The following is a 27,070-nucleotide window of genomic DNA, read 5'->3' on the forward strand; positions in this document are numbered from 1 at the left end:
AAGAGACCATGCAAGCCATTTTCCAGATGCATTACTGCTTATAATTACCCTGAAATCGAGCACAATAGTTCCACCCAGCACCCAAAAGTAGGAGTCCAATGTAGATGGCAAGGTCCAAATTAATTTGTAGGAATACAAATCCTATTTTAACCACAGATTGCCAGATTTTCTGGCCCAAATTGGGACCAAATGGTCATAAGACTGAAATGGCTGCCAAACAGGACAACAGAAGGGCATGGTCTTGAGTGCAGTGGAGGGGAGGAGCCCTGCAACACACCCTTTACCTATAGAGCATGGAACTGACAGCTCTGTGAGGATATTGAGATCCCACACCAGACAAGTTACTCTTTAAAATTTCCATGGAAGCGGCCAGCTTAGCCACTGTTATGTTCTCCACGTAGAGATTGCAGAGGGGTGCGAACCATGGATTGTCAGGTCAAAGTGTTTAAAAACAAGTAAGATGTTTTATTTGTCTCCTTTACAGTTCATGATTAAATGCTGCAGTATGAGTTATAACTGTGTTCAATAGAATGAGTTGTGGGAGTCTTGCGATTGAAGGATGTAGGATCTGGGCTGAGTTTTCTGTTGAATATCGGATATAGGAGCAAAATTAGGCAATTTGTCTATTGAGCCTGCTTTGCCATTTCATCATGACTGATGTGTTTCTCAACCCTGTTCTCCTGCCTTCCCCCGATAACCTGTGTGAATCCCTCACTAATCCAGAACCTATCTATTAAGTACACTCAATGACTTGGCCTCCACAGCTTTCTGCAGCAATGGGTTCCACAGATTAACCACCCCCTGGCTGAAGAAAGTCCTCCCCGTCCCAGCTGTAAAGGGTTATCCTTTCACTCTGAGGCTGTGCCCTCGGGTCCTAGTCTCTCATACTAGTGGAAACATTTCCTCCACGTTCACTCCATCCAGGCCTCTCAGTATTCTGTAAGTTTCAATGAAATGCATTGTCCATGGTAACTCTTACCCCTTCCTGATGTGTCGCAGTGTTCAATGCTCAGACTCCAACTTATCAACTCTGAGCCGGAGTTCCTCAAGCAACCAACACTTGTTACAAGTGTGATCACTACGAACCAAAATGGGGTCCATCAGCTCCCACAGCATGCAGTTCCAATACATTGCCCAACATCCCTATTATAATTACTTAGTTCTTAATTTGATTTTTAAAGTGTTCCCACTGGTCTTTTAGTTTGTAACCTGTAAGTATTTCCTTCTATCTTTGATCTGAAAGTAACCTATAATGGATAGTCAGTTCAGTAGTGATCAGCAACCAATGAATTTACTGTTTGCCTATGATGTCACTCTTTTGCTCTCGGCCCCTGATCCTGGGCTTCAATTTATCCTGTTTTGTTTAAAAAGAAAACTTGGCCAGCTATGGACCAAGCAAAAAGCACCTCTTCCCCTCTGCACTGAAGTCCCATGATTCCCCCAAATTCCCAAAACTATAGACTCACTTTGGTCATGCCTGACACTGGATGTGACCATTCCTTCCTGTCTGTGTGAGGCCTACTGATGGTACACATTCAACAAGGCCTTTCTTAAATAGGTCACCCAGGAGGGCATGAGAAACGGTTAAAAAAATGGGAAATGAGAAGCCTTTTTCATGCATTTGACAGCTTGCCATCAGAGCTAATCCCATCTCATTTCCGCACAGTTTCCAATTCTTATCCCCTTCCTGACGAACTAGGCATTCCAATTCACCAAAGTAAAAGTTCAAGCAGTTACCTGGTGGCATCCTCTTGCTGCTTGCTTTTCCAGGATACAGGAGTGACCGACTAACAGGCAGCAGAGAGTAGGCATGAGTTGGCCTTTCTCAGGCTGGCAGGATGTAGTGAGTGGTGTTCCATAAAAATCAGTGCTGCAACCTCACCAGTATTTATATTCGTGACTCAGACGATGGGACGGAAGGCATGGCTGCCAAGTTTGCTGACAACACAAGTGTAGATTGGAACGTGTGTTGTGAAGTGAATATAAGGAGGCTACAAAAAGGTACTGATAAGTTAAAATGAGTGTGAAAGATTGTGTAATGTCAGAAGATATGAAGATGATCTTGGCTGGAAGAACAGAGGATTGCAGAGCTCTGAAGTGCAGAGAGAACCAGGTGTCCTCGTGTGTAGACTCATAGAGACATACAGCATGGAACAACCAGTCCATGCCGACCATAATCACAAACTAAACGAGTCCCACCTACCTGTGATTGACCCAGCTTCCTCCAAGCAAATGTCTACTCAACATTGTAACTCTACTGCTCCCACCACTTCCTTTGGAAGCTCATTCCACACACAAATCACTCTGTGTATAAAAAAAAGAAAAGGCCCTTCATGTCTTCTTTTAAAATTTTTCATCTCTCACCTTAAAAATATGCCCCCCCCCCACCACCCTGATCTTGAAATCGCCCACCCTATGGAGAAGACACCTATTATTCACCAAATCCATACCCTTCAGGACTTTATAAACCTTTATATGGTCACCTTTCAACCTCCTATTCTCCAGTGAAAAAATCCCAGCCTGTCCAGCCTCTCTTTGTAACGCAAACCCTCCACTCCCAGCAATACCCTGGTAAATTTTTTTCTGAACCCTCTTAAACTCAAAAATGGGGTGACCAAAACTGTGCACAGTGCTCCAGAAGAGGCCTCATCAACGTCCTGTACAACCTCAACGTAACATAGCATTAATTGCAAAAGGTTAACATGGTGGCTGAGCAAGTGGTCAGGAAAGCTGATAGTGAGCTGTTATTTATTGATCAGATTCCCTACTGTGTGAAAACCGGCCCTTTGACCCAACCAGTCCACACTGACCCTCCAAAGAGTAACTCACCCTGGCCCATTTCCCTCTGACTAATGCATCTAACACTATGGGCAATTTACAACGGCCAATTCACCTGACCTGCACATCTTTGGACTGTGGGAGGAAACCCATGCAGACACGGGGAGAATGTGCAAACTCCACACAGACAGTCGCCCAAGGCCGGAATCAAACCCGAGTCTCTGGCGCTGTGAGGCAACAGTCTAACTACTGAGCCACCATGCCTCTCAAAGGAGGATTTCAAGGAGAATTGAATATAAAAATAGGGAGTTTATTCTTCAGTTGTTCAGGGCAATGCTGAGAATGCATCTGGAGTACAATGTGCACTATTGGTTACCTTATTTCAGAAAGGATGTGAATGTATTGGAGGCGGTTCAGAGGTTTCCTCTGCTGGAGTTTTGGAGAACAAGAACTGGTTTGATTGATACAAAAAAAAGATTCTGAAGAGCTTGACAGGGTAGATGCAGAAAGGATGTTTGCTTTTATGAAGGAAGCAAAAAACCTGGGTTCACTGTTTGAAAATCAGGGGTCACCCATTGAAAAAGAGATTAGATGAAGTTTTTTTTTCACTGAGAGGCTTGTGAGATTTTGGAATCCTTTCTTAAAAGGTGATGGAAGCGGAGTCCTTGAAGCAGAGCTGGATAGATAGTTGTTGAGCAAGGGGATGAAAAATGAGCAGGGTTGGGCAGGAATGTGGATTTGCGGTTACAATCAGATCCATCTAGATTTTATTGAACGGCAGAGCAGGCACAAGGGGCTGAATGACCAGCTACTGCTCCAGGTTCATATGTACAAGTCTTCAGGTAATTCTTTCATCCTCACATGTTCCCTGCATGCTCCATGGCCACCCTCGTCTTCCACCTTCAGCCACCCAAATGGGCATCACCAGACGACCACCAAATCCACCAGCATTTACTCTGTCCACTCCCCCCTGGCAGTGGAAGCACTGTGTTCCATCCACAGGGTGTACTGTAGAAATTCACCAAGACTCTTCAGACATGAATGAGCTGGATTGGAACTTATTTTCATTTGTTTGTTTTATGGCAAGCAAGCCTTGGTCAATCCAAAATGCATGTGGACCTGATTACTTTTCAGTGCTAGAACTTTTCTGGTGCTGAATAAGTTACTTGAATCCATCCGATTTGTAGCTACTTTTGACCAACCTGTAGGCGGCATGGTGGCACGGTCGTTAGCACTGCTGCCTCACAGCGCCAGAGACCCAGGTTCAATTCCTGCCTCAGGCGACTGACTGTGTGGAGTTTGCACATCCTCCTCGTGTCTGCGTGGGTTTCCTCTGGGTGCTCCGGTTTCCTCCCACAGTCCAAAAATGTGCAGGTTAGGTGAATTGGCCATGCTAAATTGCCCGTAGTGTTAGGTGCAGGGGTAAATGTAGGGGAATGGATCTGGGTGGGTGCACTTCGGCGGGTTGGTGTGGATTTGTTGGGCCGAAGGGCCTGTTTCCACGCTGTAGGTAATCTAATCTAATCTGTTCAGAAATGTTATGACACTCCTCTGAGGCTGGTGGATCTTGAATCTTTGAATAATCTCACTTACAAGTATCTACACTTTCTAGGTCCCCTATTTATTGATAAGGAGAAAGCAATACTGAAGAGAGCCAGGGCACTAACATCACATACTAAGGGTAGGTGGCGTTTCGGGCTTCAATCACTACATTATACCTGGGTGTTGTGTAGCAAAGTCATTTGTAATAGCAGGTTGGGAGTAAATCTGTGTTGCTTCTCTGTCACCCAGTTAGCCTTCACATTAGGGCAGGTCATAAAGACTGCTAAATTTTGCTGAAGTGCTTGGACATCCTTAAGGACAGTGTTTAACCCAGGAGAGGCAGCATTCTCTACAGCTTCTCTTTGGCAGACCACTGCACTATGAGGTAGACTAGGCAAATGGTCTGCCCAATGCCAATCACCCTCCTCCAGGTGGCAGTACACTTCCTTGAAAAGTTGATAGATAGTTAAAAATCGCACAACACTAGGTTATAGTCCAACAGGTTTAATTGGAAGCACACTAGTTTCGGAGCGACGCTGTGGACCTTCGCTTCCAGAGATGTGTGAAATCATTCCTGGTTCCCTGCTCTCACTGACAAGATTGGCATCCATTTGAATGGTTTGTATTACAATCTTTGCTTGTCGCTTCAGTGATGTCCACATCCAAGTGCAACTGACTGTTAAATGATCTGTTTCATCTCATGATAATATTTGCAGTGAAGGAGTTGGTTGCTTGTGAGAGGTGAGAAACACATTGCAACTTCTTTCAGCTTTGGGATGTCTGAGGAGGCTGCTCATGTGTCAAATATATGAGACTTCACCCGCTCCAACAGTGACAAAGAGATGACAAGAGATTGTTTAAAAAAGCAAGTATATATATGTTTACAAAAGTATAAGAACTTTCCAATAATTTGTCAACCATGCCATCTATGGGCCCTGAGTATGCTGCCTTCTTCCTCTGCTGCCCTACAGCTGGGATGGAGGGAGTCCATTCTGCTTTTGGCCCTGTTGGACTGGAAGACGTGGCTGGTTGTTTCTGGGGCTTTTAGGGCCTCGGTGGACTAGATCTGCTGACAGTGTCCTGTATATGGGACTTTTTCTCCATGGATGCCTGCTTGCACCACTCTGCCTCCATTAGAGGAAAATGCATTTGGAGTGAAGTCGAGGTTCCTCACCACCCTCTCCCATGTTCTTGATGCGGTGTACCTATGGCTGCAGTGATTGAGGGCCGGTCTGTCTTGCGCGTATCTGGTAGGCACTAAGTGAGCTGCATCTGGCTTTCTGTGGTGGTAGCCAGCCTGTCCATGGGAGATAGCTGGTTGCATAATTGATAACTAAAAGAGCAGAAGAATTTGTGTGAAAAGCCAGACATTAGACTGACTGCTGTGAATCTCAGTCAAAAACATTTGGTCAAACAAATGGAAAATTCAGCTCCATGTGTCTGACAGACTGTTCCTTCTGCAAAATGACAAGTAAAAGATCCACATTGTAAAACTACGAATATCTTTAAATGAATTAGAAGGGTCTATTTAATCAATAGAGTGATATAGAGTGCATTTCAAACTGTTGAAAAGTTTAGCATGATAACTAGGTGGAACTGTATCATTTTTCCAATTGCATTGATATATACAGTCTGACCATCTGCTAGGGTAGGTGTTTATTCAGGAGGTTTTACAGCTTCAAGTTGCAGTTTAACTGCTTAATCATTTTCTCCATAGAAGCTGCTCAGAAAAGCTTGTTTGTTTGCAGTGAGTAAAATGAGCGGCTGCAGATCATGGAATCAGGGTTAAGAATTGAGGGACAGAGGAGGTATGAGGTTTGGATGAGGTAGGGGTACTTAAATTAGGTATCGGTTGTGTATAACAAAACTGCTGAGTGTCTCAGGAGCATTGGGAGATTGAGATGCAGAGGTTGGTGTTTTTAATCAGCCCACTGTGGACTCACGCCATTCCCATTCCTGCCTTGGGTGGCAGGTCCTGCCTTAAGGGCCCATAAATCTCTGGAAGAACTTGCCTATAGTGGTTTTCAGTGAAGGCAGCATCGTGATGTCAGGTTTAGTCCCAACTCCCAAACGTTTCCTCCGACTTGAAATACTGGTCTGTAGTATCAAACTTGCCTGCATCCTTCTCACGTGAAAGCTTGTAACTTTGAATTTTACCAGTTTCTTGCGGGCCAAGAAATTCTGAAACGCCATTCTTACTCTCTCATTGAGGAAACCATGTACCCCTCTGTCCTTGCTTTCATAGCACCCTCTCCACCTTCCACCATTCACTGCTCCAGCCTCCAATTCTCTCAGATTTTTCCATTCCCCACCATTGACTTCTGTTTACTTCTCTGTGATCACCTGGTCTAATACTGCAATCCTACCCTCTCCAGTTCACTTCCTGCCCACAGCCCATGACAGGATTCCCACCTACTTCAGGCAGGAGTCAAAATCAGCATTTGTTCATTAGAAAATTAAAATCTCTCACATCTCGTGCTCTGGAGACACTTTGTTGTCCTAGTCAATCACTATGCCCGTGCTTTACTTGGCCCCATCCAACTTGGGTCCAGAAATTCATTTAGAAAGTCAATCTCCCAAGACCTTCTCCTCATTCTTGCATCATTCTCTTCATCCGAGGAAATTGAGGAAAGACTGAATGCCCAATGGAAACAAAAAAATATACTCTTGGAAACCCATAGCAAACGTCACTGGCTCCTCCTCTGGAATGACTTAAATACAAACTGGATGAAGTGTAAGGACTAAAACCAGTACAAAATTGTTCCACATCAGCCTGATCAAACTGCTTAGTTTTGCTACACTTTGGAAAGTTAAGACGCTGCTGCAAGTTTGTTGAAATAGCTCCCTTTTATCAAAGCAAATACCTGGGGTGAGCTGCCTCAGGATGAAACTCAGCACGGTTAGCTTCACATACACTCTGGCAGCTGATTGAGATGGCTAGAGATACATGTGCTGCTTAGCAGTTAACAGCTGGGCTGCTAATCATAGTTATTTGGTTGATGATCTGTCAGTCTGTCTGCTAATCATCTTGAATCTCTTGAAAGACGCATTACAGCAAATGGCACATTTGTCCATCTTTATTCTTTTTGCAATTACTGCGGTGTGAGCCTTCGGAAAAATGAAGAGAGAAATCCAGGGCTGGAACAACAGCAATAAAGTGCAGTGAGCCCTTACACCAGCTCCTGCAGGGCTATGAAATAACGCATGCAAATTTTATTAGAAAAAAACACAGTTGTCCAGTTGAAAGTTGTTCCTGGCCTGTCAACTGCTGTGCATTTGTACGTTATTCACACAATGATGACACTAAATCCAAGATACCCTCTGGAGAAGAGTCAAGGACTTTATTAGGAATGGTCAAATAATGTGGAGGAAAGCCTCTACTTTTTTGTCTTTAATTATTGTGTCTAAAAATGCCTCTCTTGACTGTGCGGAAGTAGAAGGCATAATCAGATTCAAGTTTGAATTAGTGTAGTGATTGAATGATGGTAATGTATTAATTTACCTTAACCTAGTTTCTGCTGAAACCATCATTGTCTGTAATTAAACTCAGAGAAAGTGAGGACTGCAGATGCTGGAAATCAGTCGGGAGTGAGGTGCTGGAAAAGCACAGCAGTTCAGGCAGCATCCGAGGAGCAGGAGAATCGACGTTTCAGGCATTAGCCCTTCAACAGGAATCCTCCTGCTTCTTGGATGCTGCCTGGCTTGCTGTGCTTTTCCAGAACCACATTCTTGACTGTAATTAAACTCAGACAAATCAATGCAATGGGACAAGTGCAGCAAAATCTATAAACTTGATGTCATGGCCACGTTTGCTGAACAGTCTCATCTCTTATGCTCTTACAGATGAAAATCACAGAGGATGACCTATGGATCAGAACATATGGCCGGCTTTACCAAAAGCTTTGCTCCTCATCAGGGGACATTCCTATTGGTATTTATCGCACAGAATCACAAAAACTCACAACATCAGAGGTATGTGCATTAACTAATTTATAAACTCACCCTTAATTGAAAGTGTTTTAAATACAGTTTGAAGAAGGACAAAAATATCTTTTATGTTTGTTAAATTTGTTCATTTCAGGCAAATAAATCATTTTCTTATGTTTCTAATAAAGTGTTTTGAAGAAACAGAAATATAATGCAAGTATTTATTTTCCTTTAGTTGTTTTTAATCTTTGAATGTAGTTTCAGTGACAACTTCAAAATCTCTGTTGGCATAATTATTGAATCTCTCCTGAGATAGCTGAATAACATTTCTGAACTTCAAAGAAACTTGAACAGAAGAGCAACATTTTGAGTTTGTTTAGAGTCTGTGTTAATCCATTTGAAAGTTGAGTCTCTGTGCAATATTCTAGAGTGCCACAGGGGTGCTTTCTTCACCTCCTCCCAGGAGAGCACAAACAGAAGTCAACAAACCATGGTGTACTTGTGGTATTCTATCTTGGTGATACCTTGCTGTAACCCAGATCAGTATTAGTGTCCTCTTTAAAAATCTCAACTGACAGCTAAGAAAGGGCTCTATCTGTGCTCCCTCTGCCAGTCACGGACCTAATTCAGGCAAAGTTGGGAAGGCCATGGTGTCCCTACCTGCCACTCTTCGACCTGATTAAATGCCCCCCAGTCACACAATGCGCAATGAGGGGCACTGGGGGTACAATAACTTCCACCCGTTACTTCTAAGTGCCAGCTTTTATTTTGTTTATTGCATTTGGATTCCAGAAATATCCCGATTGAATATGCATTTCACAGAGAATGTAGCCGACAAATTAATACTTCACATCAACACATTGACTAAAAATTAACATAAGGCCCAAGCATTCAGAATCATTTGTAGTTTCTCAGTAGCAAATTAAGCACCAGTAAAGAAAAACAAAATTATCATGTGGCATTCATCAGTGCAAGACTGGTGAACTTCTAGATGTCAAGCTAGAATTGGTGAGGATAAAAGACATAATGTTGGTGACACAGGTCTGACTTGCAGGTATACATATATATACAGTGGGTTTACAGGCCAACAGTGAATTACCAAGTTTTGTAAGTAGATTATGCCTGTCTGGATGATTGGGAATCTCTTTAGCTCCTTACTTCTTGACCTACAAACTACCCCTTCCTGCTGGCAGTACATTGCCTGTAGCAGTCAAATTACATATAGCCTTTAGTTTTTGGGTCAGGCTTTGAGGAGTTAAGAGAGTTACTTGCCCCAGAATTCCAAGCTTCTGATCAAGTCTTGTGGCCAAAGTATTTATATGACCGTCTCAGTTTAATTTCTGGTTAATGGCAACCTGCAGAAAATATGGGATCTAACCATGGTTGAGTATTGAATGTCAAGGAGTGATGGCTGGATTCTCACCTGTTGGAGATGGTCATTGCCTGGGACTTGGGTGGCACAAATGTTACTTGCTGTTCATTAGCCCAAATCTGAATGTTGTCTGGTTCAAAAATACATGACTGCATCAGTAACTAAGAAGTCACAAATAGTGCTGAACATTGTGTAATCAAAAGTGAGCCATTCTGACTTTATGATGGAGGAAAGTCAATGATGAAGGTGATTGGGTCCAGCAGTCTACTCTGAGAAACTCCTGTAATGATGTCCTATGGCTGAGATGGCTGACCTCCAATAACTAAGTTCCTTTGTGCGAGGTATGACTCCAACTTGCAGGAAGTTTCCCATAGTTCCCATTGACTATACCTTTGCAACAGCTGCTTGATGCCAAACTCTGCCAGATACAGCCTTGAAGTCAAAGGCATTCACCCTCACCTTTGAAATCCAGCTCTTTCACCCATGTTTGAACCAAAGTTGCTGTGAGGTCAGGAGCTGAGGAGGCCTGGTAGGATGCAAACTGAGCATTAGCGAGCAAATTATTATTGAGTAGACAGATGGCATGGTAATTGGTTGGGATTTATCCTGAATTTTGTGTACAGGACAAAACTGGGCAGTTTTTCACATTGTCAGATGAATGTGAGTGTTGTAGCTGTACTGGAACAGCTTAGATGGAAATGCAGCACAAAGGTCTCCAGAACAAATCTTTGCCCGAATGTTGTCATCATCCATAGCTTTTGCAGGATCCATTGTCTTCAGCCATTTCCTGATTTTACAAGAAACAAGTTGAACTTGCTGAAGAAAGGTGTTTTTTTATTCTGAGGACTCTGGTGGATGCCAAGATGAATCATCTGTATAGCACTGCTGGCTGAAGATGAATGCGGAGACAGATTGTTCTGCTATAAAGCATGTTTCATTAACGCAAATTCACTGTAACGCCATTGATGAACTGGAGATACTGCTTTTAAAGCGCAAACTTTTAAAATGTGTGTTGGCTGTGATGCGATTACATCACCAACACTTTAAGCGCTGTTTCCAAAGCGTGATTTTTCTATAACACAGAGTTGTACAAGAACCCAACCATCACGTTGTTGAAAAATGCCCTGTACTCCAACCTTAACTTTCTCATTTGCTCCCCCCACCCCCAATGTTTGAGAATAAGAATATTTGTGAAGCCACCATCCCCTTCAGCAGGTTGTTTAATTGTTAACTGCCACTCTCAACCAGGTGTAGCAGGACTGTCCAAATTCGACATGTTTGCAGCATTTTATGTTTTCTTTCTCATATTTAATGTTGCAGTTTTTTTTTGTTTTGCTTACTTTGGACTCTTGTTTCCTATATATGGGGAACCTTGTTCCAGTAATATATCTCTCTTTGTACTGAGATGTTTCCAAATTAAGATTGCTTGTACATGATCCATTTTTGTGCTTTTGTGTAGAGGCACAAGATCTTATTAATCTGATGATACAAAGGCAGATAGCCAGGCAAAACAAACATTTTACATTGAAATGGATTGGGCTACAAATCTGAATAACTTTTGGATGCCAATTAAATAATTAGCTTTTTGTGTTCACTTCATATTGTTTGTGCCTAATTACAACGTAGGGAGAGGGTGTGTACCTGTGTAATTCATGGCTGCTAATAACTACTATGTACACATATATCATATTCTATCCAGAGAATGACACCTTGACAGCTATTAGATTTAATGGTTGCTTTTTACTTTTGTGCGCAATTTTGCAATGCTTGCTTTTGCAGCTCTAATGTTTATGTCCTGGCTGTGAAATTTGGTCAGGCATTCTGTGCGCTGACCAGCAGATAATTGTATTAAATTTCAAATGTTAGTGCTTGTTGATACTATGCAATGCAGAAAAGGATAATAATCATGATAGAAATGAGATTATTCCCAATCATTGTGTATTGTCAGGCTTGGAAATAAGTAGTTTTTTGTACAGTAAAGGCCATTGCTCCATTAGTCATGCATTGATCATATGTAACTAATTGAGGTTTATAATGTTGTAATGGTCGTGGTTGATGAAGAGAGCACAATAGATGCTGACTTGGTGGATTTTAAGAAAGCATTTGACAAAGTGCCACACAAAGGGCTAGTTAAGAAAACTGAGGGGCATGGAGAATTACAGAACAGAAAAATGTGGCTGAAAGCAAATCAGAGAATCATGTTATGCGATTGCTTTGCAGAATAGAAGATGTTTTTACAGTTCCATTCCTCAAAGTTCACTCCTAGTCTTTTTTTTTTCGTAATATTGGAATGCAATGTAAAAGTTCAAAATTTGTTCAAAAGTTCAAAATGGTACCAAATTATGTTGACTGACAGTGAGGATGATTCAAATTGACTGCATTAGGATATAGGTAGGCTTCAACAATGGGCAAAGAAATGGCAAATGGAACTTAATGCAAAGAAACGTAAGGTCTTCCATTTTGGGAATATAGAATTATAGTCATACGGCATGGAAACAGACCATTCGGTCCAACCATTCCATGCTGACCATAATCCCATTAAGAAGTTAGCTTTAAAAAGTGTGCAGGGACATCTGGGTCTTTGATCTTCATAAATAAAGGTATTGAGTAGAGTCTTAGGGAGTACAAAAGCATGGAATTGATGCTGAACCTTTATAAATATCTGGTTCAGCTACAGATAGAATATTGCATCCAGTTCTGGTTGCCGTACTTAAGGACGGAGTTTAATGTCCTTGAGAGGATGAAGAGCAGATTTGCCAGAATTGTTGCAAAGAATAAAGAAATATAGCTGCAGAGATAGTGTTTTTGTTTTGAAGCTGTGTTGTTCTGCTTAAACCAAAAGACATTGAGTAGAGATGTAATAGTTTACAAGATTATTACAGGTTTAGCGAAAGAAAGGCTAGTAGTAGAAGGATCAGGGTACCCAGATCTTGGAGCAAGTGGTGCAGATGCCAAGAAAAGCAACTTTTTTATATGTCAAGTAAAAAGGAGCTAACTTATTGCCTCCAAGGGTGGTGGAAACAGAGATGATTAATTATTTCACAAGAAAATTGGATGAGTTCTTGAAGTACCTGCAGGGCTATCGGGATAGAGTGGGTGATTGGAGCTGACTGGATTGCTCTGCAGAGAGCCAGTGTAGACACAATGAAACAAATAGCCTCCTTCTGTGACTCAATGGTTCTCTGACTCTATGCCTTAGGAAAAAACCACTGTGTAGCAATATTCCTAGAAGATCAACTGGTGTGAATGGATCCATATCCTCACAGCAATAACGCTCCCTAAAAAAGCATTTTGCTATTACATTGCTAATGTTATATGTCATATGTGCCATATGAAGTAGTCTGGAAGAAAATGTGCTGGCGACTCCAAGGCAGTTTGAGAGTGATTGATGTTTAGTGAAAGCAAAAAATACACAGAAGCTAAGAGAAAAGTGAAAGTTGGTCAGTAGACCATTAGACAGTAGTAAATTGAATTACAAATCCAGTTTGTTCAATATCATATTTGGTGCAATCACGTATGAACACAGAGCTAATTTAACATTTTAAAATATCAATGTTTGGGTTGGTTAGCTACAGAAGGACTGAGAAAAGATCCTTCTTGGCAACCTTCCAGTTTATCCACAATTACTTGGGATGGATTTAGCCTTCGATACACATACTCTTGTCCTGTTTTTAATATTTGTGTTCCCTTGCATGGAAACAAAACAGTCGAACTTACTTGATAACAATAAAAACTGTGAACTCACAACCTTTTTGGATCATAGAATCCCTAAAGTGTGGAAGCAGGCAACTCAGCCCATCAAGTCCATACTGAACCTCTGAAGAACATCCCACCCAGACCCAACCCATATCTGTAACCCTGCATTTCCCATGGCAAATCCATCCAACCTGTACATCCCCGGACACTATAGGCAATGTAGCGTGGCTAATCCACCTAACCTGCACGTTGTTGACCTTTGAGAGGAACTGAAGCACCCAGAGGAAACCCACACAGACATAGGGAGAATATTCAAACTTCATGCAGGCAAATAGTCGGGGATGGAATCAAACCCGTGTCCAGGGAACTCTTGCTAACCACCGAGCCACCATGCTGCCCCGAATATGAATATTGTATACATTCCTTCCTATTACATAAGGTTATATTGTTATTAAAATAATGTTAAGAATCAATTTGTGAAAGGTTTTGACAACAAAAATAGAACCTCTTTCATCTATAGTAACACGTCACTCTTAGCTGTGAATTTGTTGCTGCTTTCTTCCAAATGTAAAATGATGCAGAAGGCTCATGTCAACAATCTAATGAAATACAAAAGGGGCAGCCGTGTACTATAAATGTTTTTTTAAGGAACAATCACATGCAAATAGCTGCTTTATCAACCTGCACAAAAACAGCTTAATTATGTCAGAGCAGCAGCCAACGTTTGAAAGCAATCCACCGGTTTAATAAATTAAAACGGTTAACTGAGAATAAATTAAACAAAATACGATTTCAGCAGGAACTCCACAGTGAGATTCTCGCATTTCAATACCATTGAGGCATCTTGCATAGGATTTGAAATGAAAAATATTAAAACCAAACTGCACCCTCACATCTCATACAATAGCTGAAACACTAGGCATCAAAATTCTAAAGAACGTTGCTCCTGATAAACAGCAAATCGGAAATTCGACCAGCTGCCCTTGAAATCAGGAAACATTTCACACCCATCTTCAGCAGAACCTTATGGAATTACTTCAATCTGTGCTGGAATGATGAGGATCTCTTCTCGTTGGGAGTCTGAATTCCATCTGGGCAGGTATACCAAGACTCTTCCCAGTCGAAGTGAACCAACATCTCCCCTCTGGGCTCTCTGATCCATTAGCAAGGCCAGCTAGGATGACACGTCAATTCAACACACCATAGAATGGGTTTGAAGGACCTCACCAGCATGTAGACCTTTCAGGCTGCAGCAATGGCAGCAATGGAGAGGAGATGTGCAAAGGGCCGCTCCCTGAAGTGCTTGACTGCAATGAGCTTTTCCAGGGATAGGGAGAGAGAGAGAGAGAGAGAGAGAGATCCTCTCTAACTGAGCAAATGTGAATGGAAGCAGCTGAAAAAGTCAACATCAGAGAGAAGTGTTGTTCCTTCAAATGGAGTGTGGACCAACAGATTCCAGGACTGAGGAAGGCATGACCATTGGTAACCATCAGTGCAGATGCAGGTGGTCAACATTCTGAAATATAACAAGGAACATAGCACCAAATCTTCATATTAACTTCATGTGGAACAGTTTATTGAATGAATTCATTGCACAAAGATTCCCCTAACCCAATAAAAGTGGTTTAGAACTCTCAAATTAATTGCCTTCAGCGTCTGATGCAATGAGTCCATTGAACTCATTCTGACTTTTGCCATGGCATCATGATAGGGACCTCAATCTGGCTCAAACATGGTGCTTTGCCTTCATATCCATCTGTCCACAGGTTAGTGGGAGTTGGGGAGTTGATGGGGCAGAAATAGATTCCTCACCCTATGTGTGGAGAAGACGGTGCACTTGGCTAGAGAATTACATGACCACTCATGTTGGTGTATGGAGACTTAAATGGGCACCTAACTCAATAGCTTTGTTTTGCTCTGCTGCTCTCCAATGACTACCATCACCACCTCATTGTGGGTGGCACGGTGGCACAGTGGTTAGCACTGCTGCCTCACAGCGCCTGAGACCCGGGTTCAATTCCCGCCTCAGGTGACTGACTGTGTGGAGTTTGCACGTTCTCCCCGTGTCTGCGTGGGTTTCCTCCGGGTGCTCCGGTTTCCTCCCACAGTCCAAAGATGTGCAGGCCAGGTGAATTGGCCATGCTAAATTGCCCATAGTGTTAGGTAAGGGGTAATGTAGATGTAGGGGTATGGGTGGGTTACGCTTCGGCGGGGCAGTGTGGACTTGTTGGGCCGAAGGGCCTGTTTCCACACTGTAAGTAATCTAATCTAATTCTTGATGGGATGGTTCTCCAAGCCTCAGATCATGAGTAATATCACTTTGCACAGGTAAAACTAATACTGACAAAGGTTGACAGATACACATCAGCTGTGTTATTGATTGGAGAAGCTTCACATACAGTGGCAGATACAGCATAAGCTGTACCCGCGTGCATAACCGTTTCTGGTACCTGGCAAAGGAACATTTTGGGAACTTGCTCTTAGGGAACTGGTAAATGAATGAAAAAACTGAAAGAACCGTGGATGGTGTAAATCAGAAACAAAAACAGAAATGCTGGTAAAGCTCTGCAGGTCTGGCAGCTTCTGTGAAGAGAAATCAGAGTTAACGTTTCGTGTCGGATGACCCTTGGTCTCTGACACTAATAGCCTATATGGCCAAACAGCATTTAAGAGGAAACTAGTGTCAGAAGCTCTGAATATTGAATTTAAAAGTGGAACTATAGCAGCCTTTGGTCCCTTTATCAACTTGTTCATGTGAATATATATGTTTCATTGTTTCCTAAAAGCGCTAGAGTCCTGATGAATTTATCGAAGCAGGTTTCAGTATTACTTAGGCAATAATAATAAAAGATCTGCCAGGTAACGAAACATTGCAAAGTTGCTTTGTTGAAAAATATCCACTTAAGTCTCTTCTAGAGAGTAAGAAGAAGCATACAGAGCTTTAGGATGATCTGGTTAATAAAGCTATATCAAATTTCTGTCCTGCCCAAATCAACACTGCAGAAGCCAGGGGCTAAAAGAAAAAGGAGTTATATCTAGTGTCTAATCAGTGTTTATTATGAAGCATGGAATTTTGTCAATGCTTATGCAGAGTCTCTGTAGTGGCTAGGGTGTACTGAGGGAGTTACAAGTTAACACAGAGTTAATAGTTGACACAAAAATTGGCTTTCATGAGTAATCCATTTGCAAAAATCAAATTTATCTCCTTTTATGCTTACTTGCTCATGAACTGTAAGGGCAGAACACATTTTCCAATATGTAGTTCATGGTAGCTCACTCGTATAAGGTATACTGTGCCATTTTATGGAGTCAATTACACATTGAATTATGCATGACTTCAAAATCACATTGGACACACAACATTTGTTAGGTAGTAGAGTTAAGAGTAAATTAGATAATAAATAACGTGTCTTGTGTTTGAAAGCTGGCTTGGAAAACCTGGTTAAAATTTCAAAATGAGCAGCATTACACTGTTCACATGAAGTTAGAACAACTCTTTTTAGTTTGATTCTTTGCCATTCTAATGTGTATTGCAAGTTTAAATTTAGTAATAGAATGCAAAACAAAGTTATTCTTTATTTTTGGAGATGGTGGGCCTCCAAGATGATATTTTGATGTATTAAAAATCTTAACCGAAATCTCTTGCTGTGACTTTATCATGTCTGAATATGCTTTTGTCTTTGTGCAAATCTAATTCAAGACCCTTCCATAATAAAAGAGAACAAAGTATCGGAGATGACAGACCTTCAGATTGTTGAGAATTTAACTGGCACCATGAAAGGTGATAACCCAGCTCGACAGTGGAAATATGTAAAAGAAAAGGTTTCTAAGCACACACATGGAAATGACCATTTCCTAAATGCAGAGAAATAGTTTTGCAATCAGAGCTGGATTCATTCTGTGAAAGAAATTTTAGTTGAGTTGTGTTCAGAATTCGTCTTTGGAAAGATTCAGAAAAAACTGAACTCATAGTGCACTAACAGAACTTTAGAACAGCAATGGACAGTGACATTTTGATGGATTTTCAAAACATTAGGAGCGTAAAATGTGGAACAAGGAAAACCATCTTGCCCCACAAGGCCACTTTTTCTAATGGAGCATTTATAATTTTTACTGTTGTGCAATCTTCAAATTGACTTAAAATCACAAGGGATATGAATAACTATGCACAAAACTTACAATTGCGAAGTATCTGGCTCCTATCAATTATACTTCACTACATTGAAACAGACAGAGGTTTGTGAGATGTATCATCTTGATACTATCATTGTGACAGAGGCATTTCAGGAATTATTAACAATGCTTGTTTGTAAACTGCTCATTCCTTTTGCGGCATTAAGGTTTCCAGTCTTGTTATTTATCCAGTGACTGCTATCTCCTTTTCTCGAATGGCATTTCAATGTCTCTTAAGAATTTGCTTTGCAAGTATTGTGGTTTTATTTCCATAACTTTAAATATTGTCAGGAAAGGTAAAATTGAGATAACGCTTTCTGCAGCTTACATGGGAGTTGAGCAGGGACACCCCCTTGAATCCCTGATGTAGCAGACTGCGAGGGAATTGCCTGGGAAATTGAAGATTCCATTGGACAGTTCAGCTGTACCTGGAATCCTCCAAAGGTATCACTTAGATCAGATTTCAGAGGGTTAGTCGTTAGTTACTCAGGAAGCTTTAGACTATTAAAAACCAAATCTAAATCTGGAGTAACTATTAAACTGACATCCCTCCTTGCTTACCACACACCACCTCATCTCTTTTTCTCCCCAGACTCCCTTTCATGTAACCATGATCTGACACACCCCTCTCCCTTGGGGACCCAAAACCTGTAATCTGAGCGTATTTGTCAATCTTTGCAAAATCCCTCCCATTATAATTAACTAGATTAAGCTAGTGATCTAAAATTGCAAGTTGAGCCAAAGTTCCTATGCACGATATACTAATGTTTCCCTAGCATGCAAAACACTTCTGGATATGCATGAACACACAAAACCAACAAGAAACTGAAGGAATTGAGAGCAGATTTGACTCGTAAGCAGCCTAAATTCTAATACGTGTGAGGTCATTTCCAAAAGCCAGTCCGCTATTCTACGGAATCAATGTTGCTCTGCTCTCAACTCTTCTTGAGCTCCTTGCCTGAAAGCAGGTGTGACAAGCTGCTTTTGAATAACCATACAGCTTCGCATTATAACTTTTAATGATGGGAGAGATTGCACCTACTGGTTTCTTGTTCCTTAGTTTAAGATGTAACCTACTAAAAGACGGGGCCTCTGCGAGCATGCGTCATGCTTCCTTGGCCAGCTCCACTCACAGCTGAATACAGAGCTCAGGTCTGCCAGTGACATTTCATTGCTCACAGACACTCCTCAAACAGAGGGACAATACATGACAATTTAGTTCCCACAATGCCATTTAAAACAGAATTGGCAGTCTTGTAACTGTGAATCTCTTTCCCTATCATAGGCTGGAATTTGTGGAATACCAAAGATCATGATCCAGGGCTCATTTCTCGGTCACGTGGCCACATATCTGAAAGCAGCACTTTGACAGTGATCTGAAGAATGTTAGATCTAAAGGATCTCAGTTAAGCTTTGAAGAAATCGCACTCCCTAGACCAACCATTGTAAACATTTTGCCAGAAGTTGCAAAGGCAAAGGTCTATTGCTACCCTTGGCGTGAAGGATGGCTACTGGCAGGTGAAGCTGCCTGGAAACACCAGGAATCTAACTACATTTTGGGTGACATTCAGGCAATTCAGATGGTTGTGCATGGTACTTGGCATTTCCAGTGTTCTCAGAGAGTATCAACTCAGACAGCACAATGAAAGGCAGTGATCTTGTACAATCTGTTGTGGTAGCACACCATATGTTGAGGTCACAAATCCCAGATTTATACCAAATGCTAATGTTTCTTTAAGGTACACACTAATTTACCTGACTTTCAGACCAAAGTTTGACTTTCACAAATTACATGAACAATGCCTCCCTCTTCTGCAAATTTTCCTAGGACTGTGCAAAGTTAAACATTTCCTTATTGATCTTCACCAATCTGAGATTAACCACCAGCCTGCATCAGCATCTAACATCTCCTGTTACAACTGCATCATTCTAAGTATATAGTCACGTTCCCTTGAGTTATCTTTCTCTTGCACTTCTGATTCTAATCTCATTTCCATTTCTTGCCTTTTCATCCCCAGAGCCATTTCCCTTTTCTTATTTGCTTTCCCCTTTGGGAATTCCATCTCCAGTACTTTTTTTCATTCTGTCCTCATACTCAGTTTGTTTTAACTGTAAATGAAGTCCACCTGATTCTGACATTTCATTACATGAAGGACTTTGGCTTGGCCCTGCCAAGTTGAGATCTGTAGCCGAGATCCACAAACCAACCGATGTGAAAAATGGAAGTGCAAGCTCCAGACGATCATAGGATGCTCCCTCATTATTGAAGAAGTTTAAACTGGCGGTCTGTGCTGTGCTGAGGTTGGTATAGCGGGGACTTCATGGTAACCTTAGTCAGGACATGAACGTAACACATGCTGTTGGCATCACTCTGTATTACATAAGTAGCCACCAGCTGGCTAACTGACCCCCAAGTGTGAAAGCAGGGCGGCAATTTGTTGGGTTTGTGAACAATTTCGCGAGGTTCTCATCGAAGTTGTCATTCAAATATGAGCTTCTACCCAATCTCATTATGAAGCATAGGCAGTGGTTTGGGACACAGTACACACAGCAGCTTTCACTAGTATTGAATGACTATTGAAACAAATGGCTGTGCTGATGAAGCTACCCAACAACATGATGACAGCTAGGTCGGACTTGGAGAAATCTGGATGCAGCAAGAACTGACAGTTGCATTTAATGCAAACTCAGGCCTTCCATTCAGACTGAGAAAGAGTGCCAGGCTATTGCCTTGGCTTATGAGAATTTTGATCGATTCCCATTTGGAAGAGGCAAAATGTTGATGAAGTCCGACCACAAACCACTTTAAAGAGCTGACATGCTGTCAAGAGCAGCACTCTTTATACAGAATTTAGAAGATGTGAAGATGGTGTTTGAAAATCTGTCTGATTCATCAAGGAGCAACAATGTAATGTGCTCTGGAAGTAATTAACCCAGCAGAAACACTGAGTGGAGGACACCACTGTCACGATCAAATTAAACAACTACACAACACGATGCACATTTCCAAAAGCTGCACGAGGAAATGATGCAGTGATGGCCTGAAAGCATCAAGGCCACAGAGAAATGAAGGGGAAACTCAATATTGTGCAAGGAGTTGAAAAAAAGAGATGCTGAAACTCATCCACGCAAACTCTAAAAGACTTTAGCCTGAGAAAGTTAGAGTAGTGTGCTACTGGCCAATGGCATTAAGGACTACATTTGTCAATGCAGGGCTTAAAATGAATACAGAGCTAAGCAGCATAAAGAGTCACTTATGATTCATAACGACCTGGAAAAACAGTGATGACAATGGAGTTGATCTCTTTTCTTTTGCAGAAACTGTCACTGTTGACAACTTTTCTGACCGAGTGTTAGAACCACTGACATCAACAGCGATCAGTGTGAGTTTTGAATGCCTGAATCATCTTGGTAGTTTTGATGTTGGCTGGTCATTCCAGATATTGTGGTGAGTGACAAGGGCCCACAATTCACAAGTGAAGCTGCTTCATAAAAGATGAGGAAACTTAACATTTGCAGCTGTACAGGATATTGGTTAGGCCACTGTTAGAATATTCCGTGCAATTCTGGTCTCCTTCCTATCGGAAAAATGTTGTGAAATTTGAAAGGGTTCAGAAAAGATTTACAAAGCTGTTACCAGGGTTGGAGGATTTGAGCTATAGGGAGAGGTTGAATTGGCTGGGGCTGTTTTCCCTGGAGCGTCGGAGGCTGAGGGGTGACCTTATAGAGGTTTACAAAATTATGAGGGGCATGGATAGAGTAAATAGGCAAAGTCTTTTCCCTAGGGTCGGGGAGAGCAGAACTAGAGGGCATAGGTTTAGGGTGAGAGGAGAAAGGTATAAAGAGACCTAAGGGGCAACGTTTTCACACAGATGGTGGTACATGTATGGAATGAGCTGCCAGAGGAAGTGGTGGAGGCTGGTACAATTGCAACATTTAAAAGGCATCTGGACAGGTATATGAATAGGAAGGGTTTGGAGGGATATGGGCTGGGTGCTGGCAGGTAGGACTAGATTGTGTTGGGATATCTGTCGGTTGGTGTGGACGGGTTGGACCGAAGGGTCTGTTTCCATGCTGTACATCTCTATGCCTTTATGACTCTGTGACCAGGCGTCATCTCACGCTGTAGCAATCAAACACAAAGGTTGAGGCGATAGTGAAGTTTGTCAAAGGGATCATAAAGAAATCAGGCAAAAGCAGCAGAGGCTTGAACAAGGCAATCGCTGATGAGATGAAGAGGTATATCTGCCTCACTGGGAAGACCTAGCTGGAGATATGAATCAACAGCCCTCTATAAAATTAGATGAGTTTTCTGATGACTTCGAGGGAAGGAAGCATAGGAGAGAGTTGAGTATGAGGAGGGATTGAGTGTGAAGTGTGAAATTGGATGCAGAGGAGGAATGGAGGAACTCTCTCAGACACACATTCCCTCCGTATTCCCATCTTCAACGGTGGCTCAAAAGAGCTAGGTAAAAGGCAACTCATATTCCAGACTCCATATTCATCAAGGATAAGCATTACTTTGGTAAAGGGTGAATTTTCTGCTGTTCACTTCAGCCACCTTTAAAACAAAAATCAGCGAGTGCGTAGTATGTGGTCTAAATATTGTTGATAGGAGCCAAATCTTTAAGGAGTAAAATATGGTGCTCATTTGCTGTGTTTTTAGTTGTGACAAAATTGCTCCATGAAGAGATTTTATTTTGAGTGCTAATATGCTGCATGCATGTTGCACAATAATTGACCAGGGAGAATAAGGGAATTAACAGTCAAGTGCCCCTTATTGCTGCAGTAGAACATTACTGATTTGATGTCATCAACAATGTTTTGGACATAAAAATTGAAATTTTTCTGAAAAATAAAAATTGCAAGCACACACGGTCTGCTGTTAGGACACTGTGAGAAAATGATGAAGCTGTTCAGCAAACAACACATTATAATCTGCTGACAGGTCTGTGCATTGCGATTGACTGCTGTCAACATTGCAATAGGAAGCAGCTTTATCATACACCATGCAAAAGGATGCTTCTGCTTTTCACTTCATATCGTCTGTTTTTTGTTGTTGCTTATGGAAGGTGGGTGTTGTTCACCAAGAAAACATTAGCTTCCCATCCCTATTAGCCTGGAGAAGGTGCTAATCAGCTGCCCAGTGTGCTGCTATGGAGGGAGAGCCACAATTTTGACCCAGCGCCAGTGAAGAAATGATAATATAGTTCCAAGTCAGGACAGTGTGTGGCGAGGGGTGGGTGGGTGTCTTGCATCTGGTGGTGATGTTCCCATGTGTCTATTTGCCTTGTCCTACTAAATGATAGAATCTGTGGGTTTTGAAGGTATGTTTTGAAGAGGTTTGGTGAGGTTTTGCCATATATCATGTAGACTACTGTCACTGTGCATCAGTGGCGGATGGAGTGAATGTTTGTGGATGCGGTGCCAAGCAACTGGGCTCTTTTGTTGATTGTGAAGAACTCAGCCATGACAAGGCTGGCTGGGTGGATGCTCTCTTGAGATGATTGACCTCCAACAGGCACAGCCCTCTTTCTCTGCACTGAGAATGACTCCAAAATTCTCCAGAGAATGTTTCTCCAGATATCTATTGACTCCAAAAACACAGGTTCCTGGAAAAGCTCAGCAGGTCTGGCAGCATCCGTGGAGAGAAATAAGAGTTAACGTTTCGGGTCTGGTGACCCTTTCTCAGAGGTCTTCTTCCAAGGAAGGGTCACCAGACCTGAAACGTTAACTCTGATTTCTCTCCATGGATGCTGCCAGACCTGCTGAGCTCTTCCAGCAACTTCTGTTTTTGTTTCTGATTTACAGCATCCGCAGTTCTTTCAGTTTCTGTTGACTCCAGTTTTGTTCAGCTCCATACACAATTGAACAGGGTGCCTTGATATCAAAAGCAAACATTTTTACCTCACCTCTGGAGTTCAGCTCTCTTGTCCATGATTGGACCAAAGCCGTAATGAGATGAGGAGCTAACTGGCCCTGAAGGAATCTAAACTAGAAGTCAGTGAGCAGGTTATTCCTTTGCTTGTTATCACCCATTGACAATCCTTTCCATCACTTTCCTGATAACAGCAGTAGACTGCTAAGGTGGTAATTGGATAATTGAGTTTGTTTTACTCTTTTTGGACAGGACATTGTTGGGCAATTTTCCAGCTTTATTAGGGATTTGGCAAGATCTAGAGTGCAAGTCTTCCGTAATATTGTTGGAATGTTGTCAGGGTCCACAGCCTTTGCAGTGTCCAGCATTTTCAATTGTTTCTTGATATCATGTGGAGCGAACCTGATTGGTTGAAGACTGGCAGCTGTAGTGGTGTGGAGCCCGGAGGAGACCAAGATGTTAATCCACTCAGTACTTGTGGCTGAAATGCATTTAATGCCATATCAATGCCTCCTTGTTCTGAATCACTGACTGGCTGAGCCTGTTTCTATCTCGTCTGAAATTGGTTCTGAGTGTATTGTGCGCCTCTCTCCTGGGAGGCCTGACGTGGGTCCACAATTGTCCCATCGAGCCTCGATGGCAATCGTCAGTCAATTGCCTGTTCTGTCACTCCTCCACATAGATTATATGTCAGACACACACTTGAAGTTACGTCAGGAGAGGAAAATACAGTGAGGGACCATATTGGGCCAACAGCAGCGAGTGCTGTGGAACTGGGAAGATAAATTCATGGCTCCACATCAAATCATTTGCTTTTAAAAGCAACTTCAGGCTGCTTTGCTCTCTTGAAAAATTGAGCTGAGTGCTACACTCAAGGCATCTCAATTTCCTTGGTGGGTCTTAAGCCATACATCTGTCCTCTCCGATATGTATATTTAGCATCTGTAAAATGGATGCATCAAGGTCCAATTTCTGCCTTTCCATCTCCTTTGTGAAATATGGCGTTTATTAATATCCCTGGCTGTTCCCAGCACAGGGGTGAGGGATGCAAGTGACCCTGCCTTGCATTCCATTTCGTCTCCTCTTCTCTCTCTCTCTCCCTTATAAAGCCAGAGAAAGAGAGACCTGGAGATCCCATCGCCAGACGTAAGGGCAAGACTAAAGAAACTAACAAAAAGATACTGAAAAGCTCAACTTTCACTAATCATAATTTAAAATCTGGTTTCATCTTTGCTCCAAACAAAGGCACAGCTGGTCCTCCTGATATGTGAACAATGCTGCAACCTGATCATTAATTTTATGAGTGAACTGAGCACATTACAGAGTGAAATCAAAATCAAGCCTGTGCCCATTTAATTTCATGCATTAACACATTAAAGTCAAGCTCATGTATTTTATGCAAGAGCACTTCAGAACGAAAAGCTGCAGTAAAACTGGAGGCAGATTCATCCACAGGGTCCTCCTGCTGATCGCCAGCTTGACTCTATTCAGGGATCATACACATGACCCCATTGTCACTTTCCAGACTCTTTGTTTCTGCATCATCTCTGTCCCACAAATGTTGCTTCTTTACCCAGTCAGCACAAACACCAGTGCTTCATTCAGAGAAACATACTGCACTGATGGAGGCCATTCAGCCCACTGTAATAATGCTGGCTGTTGTGTAAAAGGATAAGGGTATGAAATGGTTAATATTGAGGAGGGTATAAAGCACCATACTCACTTGGACAGGGAAGGATCTTGAAGCGGTAAGGTCTAACAGCAAAATCTCCCTCATTGCCCCAGTAAGGTCTTTCATAACAGTGTAACTTGTTGCTTATCATGCAGCAATCTGTGTCCAGTTTAAACAAAAGCCTATGATTAGTAGGCTATCTCATGCTGCCAGACCTGCTCAGCTTTTCCAGCAATTTATGTTTTTGTTTCTGATTTACAGCATCCGTAGTTCTTTCGGTTTTTATTTAGGACCCTTTAGATCCCCAGCTCGAGAGAGGATGGTGTCAGCAAATTGACCACACGGATCCTACATGATGAGCTGCAGTGAGGATCCATCGGAAAACAGACTGGCAAGCTGCCTGGCCAGCTCACGGCTACAGTGTACAAAGTCCTGGTCCCCAAGGAGATTCAGCAGGCATGGTTTTAACACCCTGCAAGGAAGACGTTAAAGATTCAAAAATCCCACAGACGTGAACCTTGCGATAAGATTCTACAAGGCAGAATGAACACTCAGTGGTAAAAAGCATTTCAGACCCAATCAAGAGATGCATGACAGTGAGTGTGAGCATGGAACTTGATGAAGTTGGACTCACTCCTCGGAACAATTCCAAGTTGAGAGTAAAATGGGATTTGGAGCCTTTTTGAGTAAAGTTGAAATCCTTGATGGACAAAGAGAAATGTTGAAAACAAAGGCAACTTTTTAGACTGGGGAATCTATTACTAAACAAAGCACTTACAGTTACAGTTAAGCATCACTGTCCTCGAGAGTGGACATCATGAAATATGGCCGCAGGAAAGGAAACCAAAGGCCACAGAAGAAAGTTAAAATGAGGAGTCAGAGCTGGGCACTCGCAAGTCAGGATTAAAGTGATGATAGGTCAATTTAGAAGTCTAAGCAGACAAAATCTACCAGAAAAAAGAAATTAAGAGACTATTGAAACTTCAGAAAAAGTAGAGATCCATTATTTAAAACATGGTAAAGGTGGAAGCATTTATTTAAACCACATACAACAGTGGTTATCCAAGAAACACCATGAAGCGATGAAGATTCTTAACCATACAGACTGTAGGATATTGTCTAAGGAAATACATTAAAGGAATGAGATTCATTTTAGAGAGCCTGGGAGAGTGGGATTCATTCAGTAAAGTCATAAAGCACAAATGATCTATTTAAAGCATAAAAGGCGGGACTTCTCCATTTAATTTGTGCTAAACATTAAGCCCAAGTATTCTCAGAGTTGTCACAAATACGAAAATATTTATTCAACCGATCCAAAGATCCCAATTTACCTGACTGATGAACTTAAGTAAAAGGGAAACACTGACTAGGTTTCTGTAATTCACAAGAAAATACATGCTTATTATGAACAAATTATCCATAATGTTTAAAAGATAAGTTTATGAATAAGAAATGTTTGGAGAGATGTTGGCCAAGCACCGGCAGTGGGACTGGGTTAGTTTGGGATTGTGGTCGGCATGGACTGGTTGGACCAAACGGCCTGTTTCCATGCTGTATGACTCTATGACTCTCAATAACTAATGGACAAAATGATATAAGAATTGGTGTCTTCAATCCTTTTCTCTTAAACACTACTTTTTCTGAAATTCACTCTTTCACAAACAGAGATACACAAGACATGGATATAAGGGTGGGAAAAACAATCCGGGAAGTACAGTTCAATGGCTCCAGCCTGGAGCATAGGAGGTGATGGAGGTTCTTTATGTTTCCTTCAATGATTTTTAGCTCTTTAGCAATAAGACGAGGTAGCTTGCCCACCAATGTTCTCTTTAACCCACTGGTTAAATATTTGTCCCTTTCAGAGTTTCTGCAGGTGACTCTCTCCTCCTCCTTTTACACCAATGACCCTTTTGAGGAGATATCTTAGCCACACTCATATGATCTTTCTCCATTTTGTTTCATTTTTAAAATACAAATCCAATTCCAGGTTCACCATCAATTATTTGATCAAGTGACTTCTGTTCATGTGACA

At 41.8% G+C, this 27,070-nt stretch overlaps 1 protein-coding gene across 2 annotated transcripts in view; it reads left to right on the forward strand.

The window, feature by feature from the left end:
- Window positions 1-27,070, forward strand: part of LOC140479765 (potassium channel subfamily T member 2) — a 723,557-nt gene that overhangs the window by 538,474 nt on the left and 158,013 nt on the right. For both annotated transcript variants that reach the window (XM_072573900.1, XM_072573901.1), the window contains one exon: window positions 8,164-8,292. In XM_072573900.1, coding sequence (XP_072430001.1) covers window positions 8,164-8,292 — 129 coding nt within the window. The remainder of the gene's footprint in view (window positions 1-8,163; window positions 8,293-27,070) is intronic.

The sequence above is a fragment of the Chiloscyllium punctatum genome, chromosome 7 (genome assembly GCF_047496795.1).
Source record: "Chiloscyllium punctatum isolate Juve2018m chromosome 7, sChiPun1.3, whole genome shotgun sequence".
Classification (NCBI taxonomy): Eukaryota; Metazoa; Chordata; class Chondrichthyes; order Orectolobiformes; family Hemiscylliidae; genus Chiloscyllium; species Chiloscyllium punctatum.